At 40.4% G+C, this 21647-nt stretch overlaps 1 protein-coding gene across 2 annotated transcripts in view; it reads right to left on the minus strand.

Moving 5' to 3' along the window:
- Nucleotides 1-21647, minus strand: part of igsf3 (immunoglobulin superfamily, member 3) — a 119507-nt gene that overhangs the window by 2837 nt on the left and 95023 nt on the right. For both annotated transcript variants that reach the window (XM_047370975.1, XM_047370974.1), the window contains exons 7-8: nucleotides 4207-4617; nucleotides 1432-1878 (exon numbers count right to left, since the gene is read on the minus strand). In XM_047370975.1, coding sequence (XP_047226931.1) covers nucleotides 1432-1878; nucleotides 4207-4617 — 858 coding nt within the window. The remainder of the gene's footprint in view (nucleotides 1-1431; nucleotides 1879-4206; nucleotides 4618-21647) is intronic.

A 21647-nucleotide genomic window follows, 5' to 3' on the forward strand; every position in this document is an offset into this window, starting at 1 on the left:
AAAACACACAAAAAATAGCATTTTCAAACAGAAATAAAGTTAAAAACAAACTTCACAGATTTATTGTCACTTTTAGTTTTTTCTGCAGGACAGTTTGCTCTTTATCAACTTGTATCCCCATTTCACACACTCGTGTCTCCATTTTGTTTGTTCATACTTCCATTTTGTACCCAGAAACAAAGTATGTGGCTAAACAACTATATATAAATTTTTTTTTTTTTTCTAATGTATGTCACAAATTATGGGAAGAAAGAGTCAAAAATCCCCAAATCCCACTTATAATTTTATTTATTTTAATTTAATTTTAGTTTTTTATTTTGGTTCAAATACCCCATTTTGGCCAGCTGACTAATATAAAATGACAGATTAAACCAAAGCAACCCTAAGCGTCGTCCTACTGCTGATAATATTCATTGGAATGAACTACATTATATTTTCTAAAGTGTATATGAGACGTCCCACAGGTGGATAGGAATTGAAATTTAGTCGGAACAAATGATCCTGTGGCAGATGTCTCCATTTTGTACCCAGAAAAGTCAGGTATGACAGAGCAAAACTACCTGGCATCACTAAATGTTGAAATCTAAATATTTATGGAAAGAGCATATAAATATTATGTTACAAGAGAGAAAAACAGTGCATTATACCCATGTTTAATTGAGTAATGCAGCGGCATCATGCCTTTTTTATTTGAATAGATACCAACAGGGACAACTTAGCTGTCAAAGAATAGCCCAGAAATTAAAAATAAATTATAATAAAAATGAAAGTGAATCTCTACATCTTGCTCCTGTTTCTATACAGTACAAGCCACTGATAGGACTGCAGTACAGCTAGCTGCCATAGGAAGTTAGAAAATCAGTAGTTTGAAATTCCTACTCTCTTTTTGTGCATAAAAATGAGTACTTTAGGAATCATTTGGTGACCAGAAAACAGCCCACTTTCAGCTTGACTGGCCTGACCAGTGATCTGCCTCTTAGATCACTCTCAGAACCGTATCATAGCTGTCAGATTTCTAAAAGGTTGCCAACACTGATAGATAAAGGCTGAAGCTTTACAAACCATCAAAGTATAAACTAAGTAAAATTTTTCACATGATTTGTAAAAGTAAATATTTAGGTGCTATATGGTATTTGGATACAATAAATAGATTTTTTTCTGCTCAATAAACTGTTTTAAAAACAAATGAGGTAATTAAAGAGATTTGACCACCCTGTTAACTTTGCTTTAGAGTAATTGTTACGAGGAATAACACAATTGTTTAATTAACATCATTGTTTGAACTAGTTGTTTATAAATTGTCATCTCATCTTCCCGGAATTAATTAGCCACCTTTTTTCTTTGACCAGTGTCATATATATATATATATATATATATATACACATACACGCACACACAGAGGCTCACAGGAATTTCTTACTAAGGGCTTACCTTGTTGCAGTACATTGACAATGGTGACGCCAGAATTATTAGTGGCCAGGCGATACCATTCATTGCGAGGGTTGAGGAGCCACTCCTCCACATGGCAATAGTAACGACCAGCATCTGCTGGCCGGGCTCCGTGAATGGTCAGACTGTACTGGTCAGATGTAGTCCTCTCAAACTGAAAGCGGGTGTTTGGCCCATTGTCGTCAGGGGGGCTGCAGTTTCCGTTTCCAAAGATGGCGTCATGGCCGATGGAAAACACACAGTCGCGCTTATCTTCATCCTCACCTGGCTGGTCCTCGATGTCCTCATCATCAGAACGCTCCATGTACCAGAAAACAGAAAAGCGCGAGTCGGGAGATGACTGGCTGAAAACATTGCAGCCCAGTCTAATTGAACTGGACTCTTCCACTGTCACGTTGTTCTCTAGCTCATCAACACGGAGTTGAGGCTCTGCAGAAATTCCACAAGAGAGAAAAAGAAAGTTAAATGGTTTATTCAATTGCACAAAGTGTTTCAAACTAAATAATAACAATAATTTACAAATTCACAACTATTGGCCTAATCATAGAATATTCTCAGTTTGGCATTTACAAAAATGTTTTAAGGGTGGATCTCAAATTATAATATTACGCAGCTAAATAAAACACAGTGGACCCACAGCAGCAGATCACACGTCTCCCCAAATCATCACTGACTTTAAAAGGTTCACAGTGAAACTTGAATTTTATACACTTCCACTGTTCCTCCAGACTTCTGACCTTGATTTCCAAATGAAATGCAATATTTACTCTAATCGAAAAAGTGGATTTCTGATTACTGAGCAACAGTACAGCCTTTTTTCACTTTAGCCTTCTGATGTTAATTTACAGCTTTAGGTGAGGGTCAATACATTCAAGGCAACAGTTCTAGCCCAAGGGTGCAGTTACCCCATTTGCTTGTGCACCTTATTGTTCCACACTTTTTCCTTTCACCAAACGTTCCATTGATTTCCTAACATACAGCACCATGTGAACAATCAGCTTCTTTAGCAATGAGTTTTTGTGGCTTAACATCTTTGTGGATGGAGTAAATACCTGTCTGCTTGACAACTGTCGAGTCAGCCATCCCCATGATTGTTTTTGAAAAGATACATTCAGGGAATTTAATAGCTGTAAGCCATAATCATCAAAGTTAAGATAAATTACCAACTGATCTGTGCAATGAATCTATAAATTACAGGAATTTTACCTTTTGAACTAAATTACTCAAATAAATTTAATTTTCAACGGATTTCTTGTTTACCCACATGCACATGTGTTAAAAATGGCGTAGAAACTTTAAATTGACTAAACAAAATAATCAAATGAAATAATAAAAATTGCAGCTGTGAAATGAACTGATTTAAACATGTTCATATCATAAAACAATAATTTCTGCATGTTACAGGAAATGTAAAAACAAAAGACAAAATTAAATGAGACCCACCAACCTGCCTGCAGCCAGAACCAGTCTTCCAGCTTCCCAGCAGGGTTGGATCCAACCTCAAGGCTAGTTTGTGTGTCTGCATTGTTATGCTACAGCCCTAGAGGGGTGGTTCTATGACCCACTTCCCCGGCAGTTTAGAAAAAAATAGGGCAATAAAAAATTTGGCTCACAATGGTTCTTTCTCACACAATATTTGAGACTGCCTGCTTGTTAAACCAAAATGAGAAGCAGGATGACAGCAGGGGTGGGAAACAGCCAAGTCCTGCATCCTCTGTGGATGTTTAAACACTATTCATTAACATCCACAACTTCTACGCCTTTAAAAGTTAACATCCACAATAAAATATTTTGTGTTACTGTGCTGTTACCATCCTGTTTTTATGACTTTATCTACATAAAAAGCTCAGCTTGAGCACAGCGTGAATGAATGAGTCCATTCACAGAGTTACTGATAATGCTGCACATAGCACCAGATTTCTTCACTTGTATGAGTGGTGCAGTTACATTACTTTTGAGACCAGTATCTGCTTACAAAGCATTTTACCAAAGAAGCATTTTCTTTACAGGCTGCTGAGCTGCTTGTTTGATCCTCTCATTTTAGTTCGGGCCATATCAGTGATTTCTCATTTTGACTTGTAAATAGGACACGCGGCAGAAAAAGACTGGGGGAAAAAATAATCAAAGGGGAAGATGGGCCATTACTGAGGTGTTTTAAAAAAAAAAATCAGACTTCTGTTAAAATTCATAGAAAACTTACATTAATAAATGTCTGCAGATTTTTCAGGAACAGTGCATCTGCTAAATATTTCTTTTAGATCTGTCTTTGCCAGTAGCTTTGGCCAATAATTCCACTGCCATGTGTTCCAATGAGTTTTAAAAATTTCAGAAGTCCCTTTCTTCCTGTTTCTGCAGTGCTGCTGCATTACCAAAGGGGTGGGGGCAAAGACTGAGGGACACACAGCATGCAGCAAAGTACCATGGGCTAGAAAGTTTAGGTGCAGAACTATGAAAAGGAATTATTTGGTTTTAATGAGGTGAACTGAAATTAGAGCTAGTTGTTGATAAGAGTGAATTGGCACATCACCTCTGATATTATACTGTAAGTTCTCGCATTAAATCTATGCATGCTGTCATTTGTAACCTGGGCCTTTGTTAATTCTTTCTCTGCTATTTATTGGCTTGGAAGAAAAATGATGGTAAGTCAGGCAGGAGTCAAACCTAGAATCTTAGACATGTTAACCATTGCCCCACTGTCCCGGTTCTGTGGATTAAAGTTAAAATGTCCTTGAATATGAGGAGCACCTTTAGCCTCACCTGGTTGTTTGACTTGAACATTGGTGTGCCCCGAGGTATCTCGCGAGAGTCGATACCATGCTCCATCTGGGTCGCTCAGCCATTCCTCCACCAAGCAATAATACGTCCCAGAATCACTGCTCTCTGCCCTGTTTAGCGTCAGTGCATAGAGACGAGGTGAGAGCCTCTCGGCCTGAACACGCCTCCTCAGTCTCTCCTCATCTGCATACGCCCCATACACAAAGGCCCCCGTGCGCTCAATTCTCAGCAGGAGCTCATCAGTTTCTGACCCCGACGCCCGTCTTATGTACCACAGAACGGCATGCTGGGAGTCCTGACTGGTCTGGGAGGTGATAGAGCAATTGATCCTGACCCGGCTGTCCTCCTGGTATACCAGAGACTGGTTGTTCTTTTGTACCTTTAGTTTACTCTCTGCAAGGAAATAGAAAAGGCAGGGTTGAGGGGAGGAGAAGAAAAACCATCAGTCAGCTCTCGTGGATTAAAAAAAAATTTGATCACTGCTGACAGGTACATATTGAAATTTCTGTTTTGTGACAAATGACTTAAAGTTCGGTTTATTTCTGTTGACAGGAGAGCAGAAAATGACCAGCGATGGGTGGGTAAAGTCAAAAGTTGACAAAGAGAAAGAAAGACGAGGGAAGAAGAGGTGAAGTGAAAGGAGAGGAGAGGAAAATTCCAAATAAGTCAAAGTCAGAGGGATGGGAACTCTGTTAAAGTTATAGACCAGGGGGAGAAACAAGGGTGGTAGATTGTAAGGAAGGATATCATTAGGTAGGATACAAGACAAAAAGCGGGGCAGGGGGTCCTGTCAGTCTGCCAGAAAGAAAACAAAGAAGTAATGCATCGATAAAATCAAGCAGGGAAAGGAGAAAGTAGGCAGGAGAGGAGGGAGACAACAGTTAGGTGTGACAAAAATGCCAGGAGGAAGCTGCATTTTTCCTGAGTGCTGTGACAGGATTGGTTACACTGACATCGGTTGTGGGATAGGATTAGCTGCAGGTACATCAGGTGTGACCGCCATGAGAGCCCCACTGTCAATTGCTCGGGGGGAGAGGATTAGTTTAAAGTGTGCATTACACACATGTAGACAAACACATGCACACACACATCCTCAACACAACATGTAGCAAAAAAAAAAAAGAACATGATGAGAAAATGTAAAACAATGTCTGTAGCTTTGGAGTCTGAAAGAAAATAATTTTACCAGCTTTGCCTAATATTTGACTGTGACAAAAAAGTAACTGAGGAGATCTGGGAAAGATGTTCTTGCAGCATAGTGAAAATATTTTTGAGATGACCACATGGGCTCAAACAACATTAAATCTAGCAGGTCCACATGTTTTTAGTGTTTAATTTTTAACACACAAACTAAGCCAAGCAAACAAGAATTAAACTGTATCTTTTTGTTAATACAAGTAAAGTCAAAACAGATCTTCATTTATTTTAGTTATTTTTATAAAATTTTCAATGTTTATTATTTTAATTCTTGAGCTATTTTCACAACTTTCATGGCTTAACACCTTCAAATAGACAAACTTGCCTTCGCAGATATTCAGATTTCCAATTCCAAAATATTTCCATTGAAATCTGTGAATCTGATGAAATAAAAATAAATTAGGATGCTTAATGTAGGTAGAAATTGATAATGTAAAAAATGTATTAACGGAAATATTAACAAAAAAGTTAATCATATGTTTGATGTTTTCGTTTCACGTAAAAAAACAAAAAACAAATAAATAAGAATAAAGAATAGCTTAAACTCAGAAACTTTTTTGTATTTTAGTACTTTTGTCAAAAGACAGAAAGTGAGTAAAAAGTTGCCTGCTGCCTGAATAAAACAACTAGATATGACATTTCCAGCTCTGTAACCAACACAGAGAAAAGAACACCTATCTTTGGATCTAAAAAATGATTTCTGCCAGAACTACTGACACACCACTGAAATAGCACATAATTTGCATATATAAAGGTGTGAATGAATAAATATCAGAAGAGATTCATTAGCATGTAAGACTGCTTGGTATTTTTGCTAATCTAATGAGTAGTTTGGGGGTTTAAAAAAGAATCTATTAATACATTTTATTAGGATTTTGTTCGACAGGCCAATACAAAACTATGAAGTGTAAGGAAAATGAAACATGGGTTTCAATTTATTTTCACAAATGAAAATCTGAGAATTGTGGCATGCATTTACATTCAATAAACTGAGTCAACACATACCTTATAGAACCACCTTTTGCTGCAAGTTATTTAGGGTATCTCCATACCAGCTTTTCAGATCTAGAGACTGAATTTCAGCTCATTGTTTCTAAAAGGCTCAAACTCTGACAAATTGGATAGGCAGTATCAGTGAACATCAATCTTCAGGTCCTGGGAACGATTCACAGTTAGATTTGTATCTTTACTTTTATTGGACCATTAACAGGTTTCCTTACAGGGTTGCCCTGTAGTTCCTTCTATCCATTATTCCCCATTAACCCTGACTGGCTTCTCTGTCACTGCTAAAGAAAAGCATTCCCACAGTATGATGCTGCCACCCTCATGTTTAAATGTGGTGTGTTCCAGGGATGAGCGACATTAGTACTCCAAACCTAACATTTTGCATGAAGGAAAAAACATCAATTGATCTCATCTGACCAGAGCACCATGTTCTAGATGTCTGTTTTGTCCTCTACATGGCATGTAGCAAACTGTCTATACAGGTCCTTCTCAAAAAATTTGCATATTGTGATAAAGTTCATTATTTTCCATAATGTCATGATGAAAATTTAACATTCATATATTTTAGATTCATTGCACAATAACTGAAATATTTCAGGTCTTTTATAGTCTTAATACAGATGATTTTGGCATACAGCTCATGAAAACCCAAAATTCCTATCTCACAAAATTAGCATATCATTAAAAGGGTCTCTAAACGAGCTATGAACCTAATCATCTGAATCAACGAGTTAACTCTAAACACCTGCAAAAGATTCCTGAGGCCTTTAAAACTCCCAGCCTGGTTTATCACTCAAAACCCCAATCATGGGTAAGACTGCCGACCTGACTGCTGTCCAGAAGGCCACTATTGACACCCTCAAGCAAGAGGGTAAGACACAGAAAGACATTTCTGAACAAATAGGCTGTTCCCAGAGTGCTGTATCAAGGCACCTCAGTGGGAAGTCTGTGGGAAGGAAAAAGTGTGGCAGAAAATGCTGCACAACAAGAAGAGGTGACCGGACCCTGAGGAAGATTGTGGAGAAGGGCCGATTCCAGACCTTGGGGGACCTGCGGAAGCAGTGGACTGAGTCTGGAGTAGAAACATCCAGAGCCACCATGCACAGGCGTGTGCAGGAAATGGGCTACAGGTGCCGCATTCCCCAGACCTGGGCTACAGAGAAGCAGCACTGGACTGTTGCTCAGTGGTCCAAAGTACTTTTTTCGGATGAAAGCAAATTCTGCATGACATTCGGAAATCAAGGTGCCAGAGTCTGGAGGAAGACTGGGGAGAAGGAAATGCCAAAATGCCAGAAGTCCAGTGTCAAGTACCCACAGTCAGTGATGGTCTGGGGTGCCTTGTCAGCTGCTGGTGTTGGTCCACTGTGTTTTATCAAGGGCAGGGTCAATGCAGCTAGCTATCAGGAGATTTTGGAGCACTTCATGCTTCCATCTGCTGAAAAGCTTTATGGAGATGAAGATTTCATTTTTCAGCACGACCTGGCACCTGCTCACAGTGCCAAAACCACTGGTAAATGGTTTACTGACCATGGTATCACTGTGCTCAATTGGCCTGCCAACTCTCCTGACCTGAACCCCATAGAGAATCTGTGGGATATTGTGAAGAGAACATTGAGAGACTCAAGACCCAACACTCTGGATGAGCTAAAGGCCGCTATCGAAGCATCCTGGGCCTCCATAAGACCTCAGCAGTGCCACAGGCTGATTGCCTCCATGCCACGCCGCATTGAAGCAGTCATTTCTGCAAAAGGATTCCCGACCAAGTATTGAGTGCATAACTGTACATGATTATTTGAAGGTTGGCGTTTTTTGTATTAAAAACACTTTTCTTTTATTGGTCGGATGAAATATGCTAATTTTGTGAGATAGGAATTTTGGGTTTTCATGAGCTGTATGCCAAAATCATCCGTATTAAGACAATAAAAGACCTGAAATATTTCAGTTAGTGTGCAATGAATCTAAAATATATGAATGTTAAATTTTCATCATTACATTATAGAAAATAATGAACTTTATCACAATATGCTAATTTTTTGAGAAGGACCTATAGGACTTCTTATGGCCTTTCAAACAATGGCTTTTATTTTGCTGCTCTTCCATAAAGGCCAGAATTGTGGAGTTATTGACAAATTGTTGTCATGTCAACAGATTGTCTCACCTGAGCTACTAATCTCTGCAATTTCGGTCAGTAATGCTTTCCTACAACCATTACCCTCACCTGTCTGCTGTGTTCCTTGATCATTATGATGCTGTTTGTTTAGTCATGTTCAACAGACCACTGAGGCCTTTGCAAAACTGCTGCAGTTATACTGAAACCAACATTACACACTGGTACCCACTACTCACTAATTAGATGAGTTCTGAAAGCAATGATTTGCAATGAATTTTATTTATGCGGATCAGCGTTAAAGGAGCTGAGTACACATGCATACCACACTTTCAAGCTTTTTATGTGTAACACAAGAACAACTATGTATTACTTTGCTTCACTTCACAGTAATGCACTACTTTGTGTTGGTCCATCGCATAAAATCCCAGTGACAAGAGGTATGAATACTTTTGAAAAGCACAGTAAATATATTGCTTGTTTGCTACTTCACAGTTAATCAGCCCCTTACAACCCTCCTGCTGTAGTCCACACAGGGCTTCGCAATAACAGACCGACTGATCGACTGCCTAAGGTTACAACCATCTGCTGAGAAAATCTCATCTTTATCCACAGATTGGTGAGCATGCTCAATTAACTGCTGTTTGCAATGCTTTATATATATATATATAAATGCATGGTGATAAATATTCAGGGTGCATGACTTTGGGTGAATTCAAAAGACACATGGCTGCAAGGCATTGCCAGACCACCCTGTTGTGCAGCAGTGTTTCAAGTTAGCATCTCAAATTACTCATCATCACCGATGCTTCTCTACCCACCAGACTCAGGAAGCTGAAAACATCTCCATCTGGAAAATAATGTAGCACCCTGTGGAATCCTGGCAACCATTTTTTCCCTTCCTTTTTTCCAGGAGAATTACCTCTGAACCTCCTGAAGTGAAACCATGCAAAATGGGATTGGCACGGGACAAAGCAACGCACAGTCGTTCCCATTTGAAGTTTGAATCCACAGCCAGGAGAAAAACTGGCGGCTGAAAGCCTGTTGCCGTACACCAGTGTTTACAGAGATGCCTTTTCTAATCTAAAATAAGCAAATTACTTAAGCCCTATTAGGTGGCATCATGAGCTATTAAAAGTTATTATTACCAAGGACTCACTCAAGCACAGATTGATGGCACAAACAGAATGGAGAAACAATGAGCCAATAAGCTAGAAGAGAAATAAAAGGAGAAGGAATTGTTTCTGTTTTATGCTCTAAAATGACTTCAGATTCTCGGGTCCCTGCTGAATCTCATTGCTGTGAGAGCAGCTTCACAGAACAGGCTGTCACAACCGGTGACGTGTCCTTTTCCACAGAGAATGAACTACTGTACAGTCTGTCAACCCGTTACAATAATGCAACTGCTGACAGAAGCATCAGACAGGACAAAATCTCTATTTGATGCAAGTATGGAACCAAGTACAGACAAGACCTTTATTATAACACAGATGCTCGCTATGTATGCTCCATACTCAAGAGCAAAATTAGCTTTGATTTTAAGGCCAACAAGGTAATCAATACTCATCTTAGGTTCCAAAACATGCATCCATGACTTTGCTTCTATAGTATGTAGTGCAAAATGACAAAAATCCATTACTAAAAATACTTGCTTTTACACCTCAAAAGTAGTTAATGTATCAATAAGGTTCGCTTGAAATAAACATTGTTTTAAAAGTAAAGGCTCTATCTACCATTCAAGAAAACATTTTTGTCTAAAATGTATCCCTGAGAATAATGGTTCAGAGCCTCCAATACTGTTCATCTACTGTTTCCAGGGCAACTGTGAGTCTCAGATTACCATTGTGAAGTAAGTTTGGGGAAGTCACAAATCTCCTCTTCCAGCAAAAGAGAGGGAAGGCTCAATTATCCAAGGTTAGAATTAATTTAACACACAATTATTTCAAATATAATCTTTATATTTGCAGGAGTTTGGTTCGCATTGCCGGCTCTAAGTCGGACCTGTTCCCGGTGCATGTTGGACTCCGGCAGGGCTACCCTTTGTCACCGGTCCTGTTCATAACTTTTATGAACAGGATTTCTAGGCGCACCCAAGGGCCGGAGGGGGTCTGGTTTGGGGACCAGAGGATTTTGTCTCTTCTTTTTGCAGATGACATGGTCCTGCTGGCCCCCTCTAGCCAAGACCTACAGCATGCGCTGGTGCGGTTCGCAGCCGAGTGTGAAGCGGCTGGGATGAGGATCAGCTCCTCCAAGTCCGAGGCCATGGTTCTCGACCGGAAAAGGGTGGCTTGTCCTCTTCAGGTTGGAAGGGAGTTCCTGCCTCAAGTAGAGAAGTTTAAGTATCTCGGGGTCTTGTTCACAAGTGAGGGAAAAATGGACCGGAAGATCGACAGACGGATCGGTGCGGCTGCCGCAGTAATGGGGGCGCTGTGCCGGTCCGTTGTGGTGAAGAGAGAGCTGAGCCGAAAAGCGAAGCTCTCGATTTACCGGTTGGTCTACATTCCTACCCTCACCTATGGCCATGAACTTTGGGTCATGACCAAAAGAACGAGAGCCTGGATACAAGCGGCTGAAATGAGCTTCCTCCATAGGGTGGCCGGGCACTCCCTTAGAGATAGGGTGAGGAGCTCGGCCATCCGGGAGGAGCTCGGAGTAGAGCCGCTGCTCCTCCACATCGAGAGGAGCCAGTTGAGGCGGCTTGGGCATCTATACCGGATACCTCCTAGACGCCTTCCTCGGGAGGCCTTCCAGGCACGTCCCACCGGGAGGAGGCCCAGGGGACGGCCCAGGACATGCTGGAAGGACTATGTCTCTCAGCTGGCCTGGGAACGCCTTGGGCTCCCCTTGGAGGAGCTGGAGGAGGTGTCTGGGGAGAGGGGCGTCTGGGTGTCTCTGCTGAGTCTGCTGCCCCCACGACCAGGATAAGCGGAAGACGACGAGTACGAGTACGAGTAATCTTTATATTAAATAAAGCTGTTTACAAGTCTCTAAAGATTATAATTTAATATAACAGGTAAAGAGGCTGTTATGAATAGAAATACACTATTTAGACTTTTCCTGGCCTATACAGATTTTTTAAGGATCTGACCTGCCCATTCCTATTTTGACCAATAAGCAAGAAAAGAAATCTGCTGCAGATTCTTTGATAGAGGAAGTAGTTTTGAATCCAATAGAAAATTAATGAATTACAATATTATCACCAAAAATCATACTGGATATCCATGCTGATGTGGAATGGGTCATGTATTAGGAACAAAATAATTTTACTTTATTTGATGAAAATGAAAATTACCAACCCCTACAAGACTTAATGCAAAGTCACTAAGAACTTTAAACAAAAAAACTGATGTGGCAGGCTAGTCCAACGTCGGGTCAGGCTACTTAGGAAATGACCGATGGTGTCCTGGAGTATCTCCTCCCAGATCATGATGAGGGCATCATTAAGCTCCTAGACAATCTAAGGTGCAACCTGATGGTGTTGGATGGACCTAAACATGATGTTCCAGAGATGTTCTATTGGATGTAGGTCAGGGGAGCTTGGAGGCCAGTCAAGGGTATCAATTCCTTCATCCTCAAGGAACTGCCTGCATATTATGCCAGATGAGGCCGGACATTATCACGCACCAGGAGGAACCAAGGACCCACTACACCAGCGAAGGGTCTAACAATGGGTCTAAGGATTTCATCCCGATACCTATTAACAGCCAGGGTGCCGTCGTTTATCCTGTACAGGTCAGTGCCTCAATGGATATGCCTTCCCAGACAAACACTGACCCACCACCAAATGATCAAGCTGTAAAATGTTGCTTGATTGATTAAGCATAACATTCACCACAGCTTCTCCAGACCATTTCATGTCTATCACATGAGCTCAAGGGTGAACCTGCGCTCATCTTTGCAAAGAACAGGCTGCCAGTTCTGAACCTGCCAAATCCGGTGTTCTCTGGCAAATGCCAATCGAGCTCCACGGTGCCGGGCATTGATCACAGAGCCTCCAAAAGGACATCAGGCCCTCAGGAAACCATCATGAAGTCATGAAGACATTCACGTCTGCTGGAGGTCACTATGTGGGGCTCTGGTAGTACTCATCCTGTTCCTGCTTGCACAAAGGAGCAGATACCGGGCCTGCTGATGGGTTTAGGACCTCTGACGGCCCTGTCTAACTCTCCTAGAGTAACTGCCTGTCTCCTGGGATCTCCTTCATGCACTGGAGACAATGATTAACTAACCTCTCTAACCAGATTAATATTCTACAAGTTTAACCGACTTGATATGACACTCTGATTACAGTGTTCCATCTTTTTATTTTTTTAATTAAATTAAAACACAAGTTCATCAAAGTACAGGATCCATTTCTGAACCAAAAATGGGAGTTCTTAGTTTTGATGTATTTAATGAGTAGAGGTCTGAAAAGTTTGTATACAATATGAGAATACTGCTACTGGTTATCTGTTAGCCACTAATGAAGCTAAAGTTAGCATTGAACTAGTATGCCATTACATATTACATCATCTTTATCACTGACTAATTTCTAGCTTTCAAAATGCATGAACATTAAATTATGAATTATGTGATGAAATAGGATGCAGAAAATAGCGTATTGCACTAATGTTTTAGTTGCTTTCTGTTTCATAAACTTCACAAACCCACTCAGTAAAGCCTCTAATTGCTCACTGAAGCCAATTCTCACCCTGTTTTTGTGTGTGCCTAATTTGGTGTCTGGTGTAATGGCCACAGAAAACAGCATGGTTGAGAACAAAGCTGTCAGTACTTCTCTACAGAGACAAGAGCCAAGGCAGACATAAGAACTCATCTGCATTTGTTTGACAACTCCATCAGTATTTGGTCAAATTTCAAACAACTGCTTTGCAGCACAAATCCAAATAGTTTCTTTGAAACAGAAAAAACAGTGTGTTCCCCAAATGCCTCTGTAAACGCTTTTTCTTTATCAGAGGAGTCACACAAAACCTAGAAATAACAATCCTGTCCAACTGTACCCAAACCTCAAACTTATTGTTGAAAACAAGTCAGAGTCCTGGGGATGAAGAGGTGTGCTATTGTGCCACTTCAGAGCACACCAGTCACAGCTATTACTCACACACTCACACTTGCAACAAAATTTTAGGTTAACTTCAAAGGAGCCGTAAAACTTCCTGGCTGAGTGTTCAGAGAAGGATGTAGCCAAGATGGTAAATCAAAGGCTGTGCTATCCTTATAATGTTTCCCAGGAAGGAAAAAAGTTCATTTTATATTTCTGTTCTGTGATGCTGCTCCCAGTGAAGTCTTTTAATACAGGACAAGCTGTGGGTCTCCCTTAAGCCTCTCATCTTTTGCTCTCATCACAGTCTGTCAGTCTTGTCCAATCAGCTTTGCATAAATATTCAGCAGACTAACCTGTGGGCTCATGACTATTAACAAGACCTAAATGAAGCGTGAACATCAGAAATGCGGTTCAGCACTTCTAAAATTTGGCTTAATGCATCCAAAACACTACAGAACTGATAATTCATCCAGTTTAACAGCTGAAATGTGTTGGTATAAACCAAAAAGGAAGAAATAACGCAAAGAGGGACAGGTTTTGCTAAGGAGGCAAAAATGAAAAAGGTATGGGTAGATGGCATCAAACAAAACACATATTAACATAAAGAGAGGAAGAATGTACAAGAGGAGAGCAAGAGAGTGTCTGAAAAACACGAGTGAGATGTAAAAGACAGAAGTGAGAACATGCTCCTGAGGGGTATTTTGAAAAGCAGCAGACGATGCCTCTCTAGTTGCATCTCGAAGGACTTGTGGTCTTGATAGCAGCCTGCACCGCCTTCGCCTATCCAGCTCCGGGACAAGAAGCATGACAAGACCAAAGGCTTCATTTACACCCTGATCCTCCTGCTGGACAGCTCACTTCGGCTTGGTACTAGTAGCCGACTGCTGCTACTTTACACAATAAAAAATGATGCACATCATGATGTTGCTGAACTTTCATAAAAGGTGGAAAACAGGGGCAGAGCAGGCCTGAATGTCAGAAATAATGAAAAACGGGGGTTATTTCTGACTAAAAAGTGGCTTCCTGTACAGAGTTTGAAGGGTAATTTCTATGGTAATGACTGTGATGTATCTATGATCCCATTGTGTCAGAAGGATATTACCACAACTCATTTCTGGCTCAGTTAAAGATGGATATCTATAGGCCTTTTCACCAAAAAAAAGCCTCTCTTTGAGACACCTCTGGTCATTCACAGTCCACAAATCAAGCTGACCATGTCCCATAACTATGCTTTCTTAGAAAATAAACAACCACAGGAGATATGTAGCATAAGTGTGTCAAGGATTTCCATCATACTGTTCTTTTTTTTAAAGAATAATATTTGATAGACTCAATTTTACCATTCTTAGTTGACTGATTATATTTAACGCTCCAAATGCAAGCACATTTATGTTTTGTAAAACGAAACATAACCATGTCTGCTTCATTCACTCATAACAGATAGTTGCACATACTGAGCCTGGTTCTTGGTGCTTGAAGTTTCTTCCTGTTGAAATTAGGTGGTTCAACTCCACTGCCATCTGCCATACTCTTGCTCGGGATATGGTATTGCTGAAATGTCAACGTCTTGTAGTGAGCTGGGCTTCCTTATAGAAGACCCCTTTCACTAATTGGCATTATATGATCTGCTGAATTTGATGCTATTATATCATAATTTCGACTGAATTGGACTGTATGTAATTGGATCTCACACCCTGGGCAAAGGTTTGATGAAAAGAAATGAAAAAAAGAAGGTTCCCCCTATCTTCACAATGTATAAATGTGGCTAAAAAATAAAACCTAATAAGAAATCTAAAATAAGACATCTATTGATATCAGAATTAAGTTAAAAAGTTGTTAAAATTGATCAAAAGGGCTAAAAAAATAGCATGATTTTCTTTTGTTGAGCTTAAATGTGGACAGGACAAATGGGCCAAAGATGTCTTTACAAAAAATGTTTCTGTGCATTTTTCTGGGCTAAACAGTGACATAGATTAGCTGACCTAAAATAACCATTTAAAAAAAGTCTTTCGCTGACCGTGTGACCATCTGCCATGGTGGCTTGAAGGTGTGACAGTTGCAGGTCGATTACAAACCCTAATATTAACCATAGCTATTGCACAAATCCCACCGAGGCAAGAAGAAGGTGCCTTCGTGTTTGCTTTTGACTATTCTTTGAAAGAAGCTTATGTAACCGATTGCAACCTAATGCCTTGCAAAAGTCTTCATGTCCCTTGAATTTTTTAAATACAAAGTAGTAGTAATTGCAAACTAGAAGAAAAAGGATACGATCATTTAAAATATTTTTGCAAAGAACGAATTTTAAAGGCTGTTGCATATTTGTATTAGTCCCCAATCAATCTGATACCTGGAAATAAATCCAGTGGAACCACCGGCCATCAGAAATCCCCAGTTAGTAAATGGAGTCCATCTGTGTGTGACTTAATCGCAGTATAAATACAGCTGCTCTGTGAAGGCCTCTGAGGTTCGTTGGAGAACATTGGTGATCAAACAGCACCATAAAGAACAAGAAACGACAGAAAGGTCAGGGATAAAAAGTTTTAAAACAAGGTAGGTAAAACACTAACCCCAAGCTTTGACCTTCTCACAAAGCACTGTTCAGTCCACTGTCTGAGACTGGAAAGAATATGAAACAACTGGAAAGCTACCAAGGAATGATCATCCATTTAAACTGACATTCCAGGCAAAGTATTGAAAGAAATGCAGCCAAGAGGCCCCGTTATCTCAGGAAGAGCTGCAGAGATGCTCAGATCACGTGGGAGAATCTGTCAGGATATTAGTGATGCACTCTACAAGTCTGACCTTTATAGAAGAGTGACAAGACAAAAGCCACGGTTAAAAAAGCCTGTCCTGTTTCCATTTTGCCCCAAACTATGAGGCAAACTTTAATCTAAGCATGCTATTTTTAATAACTGTAGGGTATTTTTTGTATGCAGTAAATGTTCCCTTACTTTACAGTCTCTTACTCTTATTTTTCAATTTTATATTTTTTACCTCTCTGTGAATCACCATGCTTCCATTTACCTTTCACTTTGGGGCTGGTAAACCTGAATTTCACCATTGTAGGAAAATAAGGGACATTTCAATTCTATTCTATGTAGGGGACACAGTGGGCAAGACCAAAGTTTGACCTTTTTGTGTGTAACTGCAAAACTCTCTTTGTGGCGAAAACCTAACACTGCGCATCAAGGTCAACACACCATTCCCACCATGAAACAGTGGTAGCAGATGTGGGCATGCTTCTTGTCACCAGGGAAGTTTGTCAAAGTTGATGAAAAAAATGGACAAAGTTAAATCCAGGGCAATCCTGGAAGAAAACCTGCTTGAGGCTGCACAAAACTTGACACTGGTGAAGAAGTTCACCTTCCAGCATGACAATTACCCTGAACATACAACCAGATCTCTAAAGGATTAGCAAAAGTAAAAAAAAATATTCATGTGTTAGAATGACCCAAACAGAAATCCAATTGAGAATCTGTGGCAAACTATCAATGTTACTGATATTCACAGATGTTTCACATCCAATGTAACTGAGCAGGAGAAACTTTCAAAAAATATCTCCTGTCCTAAGAAAAATGTACAAAGATTTCAGTCTCTAGAAGTGCGATGCTGGTAGAGACATCCCTAAAAGACTTACAGCTGTAATTGGTGATTTTACAAGTTATTGTGAAATCAGATGTGACAGCACACAAATGCACACCAGTGAGACAAATACACTTTCCATTTGTTGTCTGCCTGACTGTTAGAAAGGAGCTGAACAGTGGATGTAGAAGGAGTGGGTGAGAGGACGTTTACACGGGAACTCAGGGAGATTCATAACCCAAAAGAAGCTGGCATGAAGGGGAGAGCATATTAGAGACATATTAGATTGAGCTTGTCTGCATGACTTTGTGTGTTTTGGAGCAGGGTCTGTCAATAAGCATAAAACATAAAATGCTCATCAATCACTCAGAACAGTGGTTCTTTTGTCAGTGCAGTCCGCAGAATCACAAGAGTTGTGTGTGTGTGGGTGTGTGTATTCATTCAGAAGGCAGCTCTGCTTGCTCCAACCATTAGCCAATGATTTACATGGGGAGCAACTGTACTGTATCTGGCTCTGAGTTACGACTTCAATTACAGCAGCAGCAGGACTCACAAGCGTGCACAAGCGCACATTTAGGTGCTTAGGAGAGATAGAGGGACACAGCACACAGGGAATCTCATTGTGTCTGCAGATTGGGTAGAACAAGGAAATGAAGCCCAGATTGGATTAGCTTTGACAGAAAAATGTGCCTGTGTGAGGGCCATAACAGAGAAATGTGAGGGTTTTTTTTGAGACAGGGAAGACACGATGGGGAAGGAACCTGACCTTGAATGCCTGAAACAGACATGATTAATCAAAAGCCTTTTATAAAATTATTTTCTGTTTCAGTGCACCCCCCTCCAAGCCTCTATTTATCACACACTATGACCTTCTGTACTCACGTGCATGTGCAAAAACTGACAGGCCTCTGAGTGCACTCTGATTATTTGAATACGTGAAGTATAAACTGTAGACACAATAGTCAAGTGGTGCGTGCCCTCGGGTGAACTAAAGAGAAATTATTTTAAAAAAAACTACATCTCTGCAAACAAAAAGAAAAAAATATTTACCACTCTGCCATGTACAATAACAGAGGAAAAAAGCTGTACAGCTGGAATAGACTTATTATTCACGCAATAATGAAAGCTATTTGAGGAAAATGTAAATATAATAAAGAGAATGGTGAAGGAGAGGAGGTGGTGGAAAGTAGGGAATTATAAAATATTGAAAAATCACAGGAGTAAGAAAGAGGCTGGGGGCGTGAGGAGGGGAACATGCAGCTGAGTGGGAGTGAAGAGGAAGAAGACATTAGGGAGCTTACAGAGGGAGTGAGGACGAAATATGGAAAGAGCAAGGAGTGGTAGCAAGTGAAGATGGAATAGACGAGGCCTTAATGAAGATCGACAGCTCTGATTCATGCCTTGATGAGCGGGAATCTCCAATTATTGCTTTGATGTAAACACCATCAATAAATGCTAAGTGGTAGCTACATCAGCAGCATGAAAGTAGAACACATCTAGACCATATTAAATAGGAAGACACACTTTATTAACACAGAAAGAGCATATGAGAATCAGGGAAAAGATGGTGGGAGGATTATATTACTAACTCAAAGCAGTAGTTATTCAAAGGAAAAGGAAAAAGAAGGCATCATGATGCTTGACTGCGTGAGTGAAGGTAGTCAGCAGAGTGTAGGTGCGAGAGATGAAATGATGAAGAAAACTCAAAGTGGGACACCGCCCCCCCTATAACCATCATCCTTCTAACTTAGCTAATAACCAGACGGTCTTAATATCCCACTCTCCCTGCCAGACTCACACGCACAGACATGCATTTACACACACTTGAATGAGGAGGAAAAAAAAAAAAAAAAACCTCATTGATCTCCCCAAATCATCATTAATCCAATCGGGGCTTCTATTAGAGAAGATTCTGCATAATTAGTTTTTGGCATTTTTTTTTCCCTCTCTCGGTGTTTGCGTGCATCTTGCTGTGTGTGTGTTTGTGTGTGTAGTTTGGGGTTATGAGTAGATGATATTAGATTGTGTACCAGAGATGGGGACTTCCCTGGTGATCTGCCATGCTGAACATGTGTTTGCCATTATTGCATTTCAGAAAGAGACAAAGAGAAAACTCAATCAGCTGAAATCTAATAATTCCTGCGGTGTATGTGAGGCCGTATATTGCGTTTCTGTGCATTTTGGGTGTCCTTCGGAGTGCGGGCTAATATTTAATCATCCTCCATCATGTTGGATAATTACACTTCTGCTTTGGGAGGTAACCCTACAGTGCATTTACGTGTTTTCACAGGAAGATGAGGCTTGTACTCCAGTGTCTAATAGTTTTCTGAATTTAGCCTTTGGAGGGTAATTCAAATCTCCAATTGCTGTACTGGGTTACCCTTAACTGTAAAAAAACATTATATAGTGCCTAGCAAAGGTATTCATACCCTTTGAACTTTTTTGTCATTTTACAATCACAAACCTCAATGCTTATTAAGGGGCATTTATGTGATAGACTAACACAAAATGGTGCATAATTATGATATCGAAGCAAAATAATACTAGGTTTGGTTTGGTAAAACCACCTTTTGCTTTCATTACAACGGCCAGTACTTTGGTGTATATTTCTTACAGCTTTGCAAATCTAGAAAAAAATGTTTTGCCCCTTTTTTGGCAAAATAGCACAAACTCAGTAAGAGTGTTTTGAAGTTTAGGCTGCAGGATTATATGGTGAATGTTTAGGGTCTGTTCCCCTGCCCCAATCTCAAATATTTTGCAGTATTTAGTCTAAACAATTTCCCAATCAACTCTGACCAGCTTCACTGTCCCTGCTGAAGAAAAGCATCCCCACAATATAATGCTGCCATTATCATCTTTTATGTTGGAGATTAGAAATAGAGGATGTTTGTTTTCTTCCAAGCAGAGCGTTTTGCATGTAGGTCTAACATAAATCCTTCTTCAACATATTAGCTGTGACCCCTACATAGCTTGTGGTAAACAGTGTTTGTTCAAACAAACAGCAATGGCAACAGGTTCTCTTGAGCTGTGGATCTCTGCAGATCCTCTAGAGTCACCATAGACCTCTTGACTCCTTCTCTGATTAACACTTTCCTTGCCCAGTCTGTGAGTTTCCAATTCAATTCAAAAATACTTCATTTATCCCAAAGGGAAATCAAATGTTGTTGTAGCTCATATTATGCAGGTTTCCTCAAAGAGCTGTTGGAGATGCTGATGGCTGAATGAAGAGGATGCTCAGGGTTCTCCATAATGTTCTTCATTTTATGAAGAATTCTTCTTTCCACAATGATCTCCAGAGGTTCCAGAGGAGTCCCCAGAACAGAGAGAGCTTTCTTTATTAGCTTGTTGAGCTTTTTTAAGTCCCTGGCTCTGATGCTGCTTCCCCAGCAGATGATGGCAGGAGACATCATACTCTCCACAACAGACTTATAGAAGATATGCAGCATCTTGCTGCAAACACCAAAGGACCTAAGCTTCCTCAAGAAGTACAGTCTGCTCTGTCCCTTCTTGTAGATAGCTTCACAGTCGCATCTCCACTCCAGTCTGTTGTCCAGGTGAACACCGAGGTATTTATACTCCTCTACCACCTCCACTTCTTCTCCCATGATGGAAATAGTGTTTGACAAATTCCTGTTTCTCTTAAAATCATCTCCTTTGTTTTATTCACATTCAAGATGAGATTATTGTTTCCATACAATGCCACAAAGCGGTCCCCCAGCTCTCTGTACTCAGTTTCTTGTCCATCTCTGATCCACCCCACGACTGCAGAATCATCCAAGTATTTCTGCAGATGACAGGAGTCTGTCTTGTACTGAAAGCTGACTACCTGGTTGGACACACAACCCTTCAGTCTCACAAACTGTGGTCTGTTTGTCAGGTAGTTTTTGATCCAGGAGATTGTTGAGGCCTCCACCTGAGTCTTCTGGAGTTTCTGACAAAGCAAATCAGGTTGGATTGTATTAAATGCACTGGAGAAATCAAAGAACATGATCCTCACAGTGCTGCTGGCTTTGTCCAGATGACAGTGGGTTTGTTGAAGCAGGTGTATGATGGCATCTTCAACTCCAACTCCACAGCGATAAGCAAACTGAAGGGGGTCCTGATAGTTTATTGTTTGCTTACTTAGGTGGGTCATCATGTCTCTGTGGTTTTGTAGTGGTTATGTACTCTTTTTTCACATTTCTAGATTGTAGGATAATCTGAGAGATGTTCAAAGTTTGATATATAGTTTTGTAGCCTTACCCTGCATGTATGCCGTGTTGCTTGGTCTTCCGCATGCTGTACGTTCTCTAATGATCTCTAACAAACCTCTGAGACGTTCATAAAACAGATTGTTTTTTTCCCCCGAGTTTAATTTACACACAGGTGGGTTCTATTTGCTAACTAGTGATTTCTGAAAGCAATCAGTTGCACTGGATTTTGTTTAGGGGTATAAAGACGTCTACCCGTTTTGGTGGCCTAGGTGAGATTATGGTGTTGCCCACCTCCACG

Source organism: Girardinichthys multiradiatus, chromosome 7 (assembly GCF_021462225.1).
Source record: "Girardinichthys multiradiatus isolate DD_20200921_A chromosome 7, DD_fGirMul_XY1, whole genome shotgun sequence".
NCBI lineage: Eukaryota > Metazoa > Chordata > Actinopteri > Cyprinodontiformes > Goodeidae > Girardinichthys > Girardinichthys multiradiatus.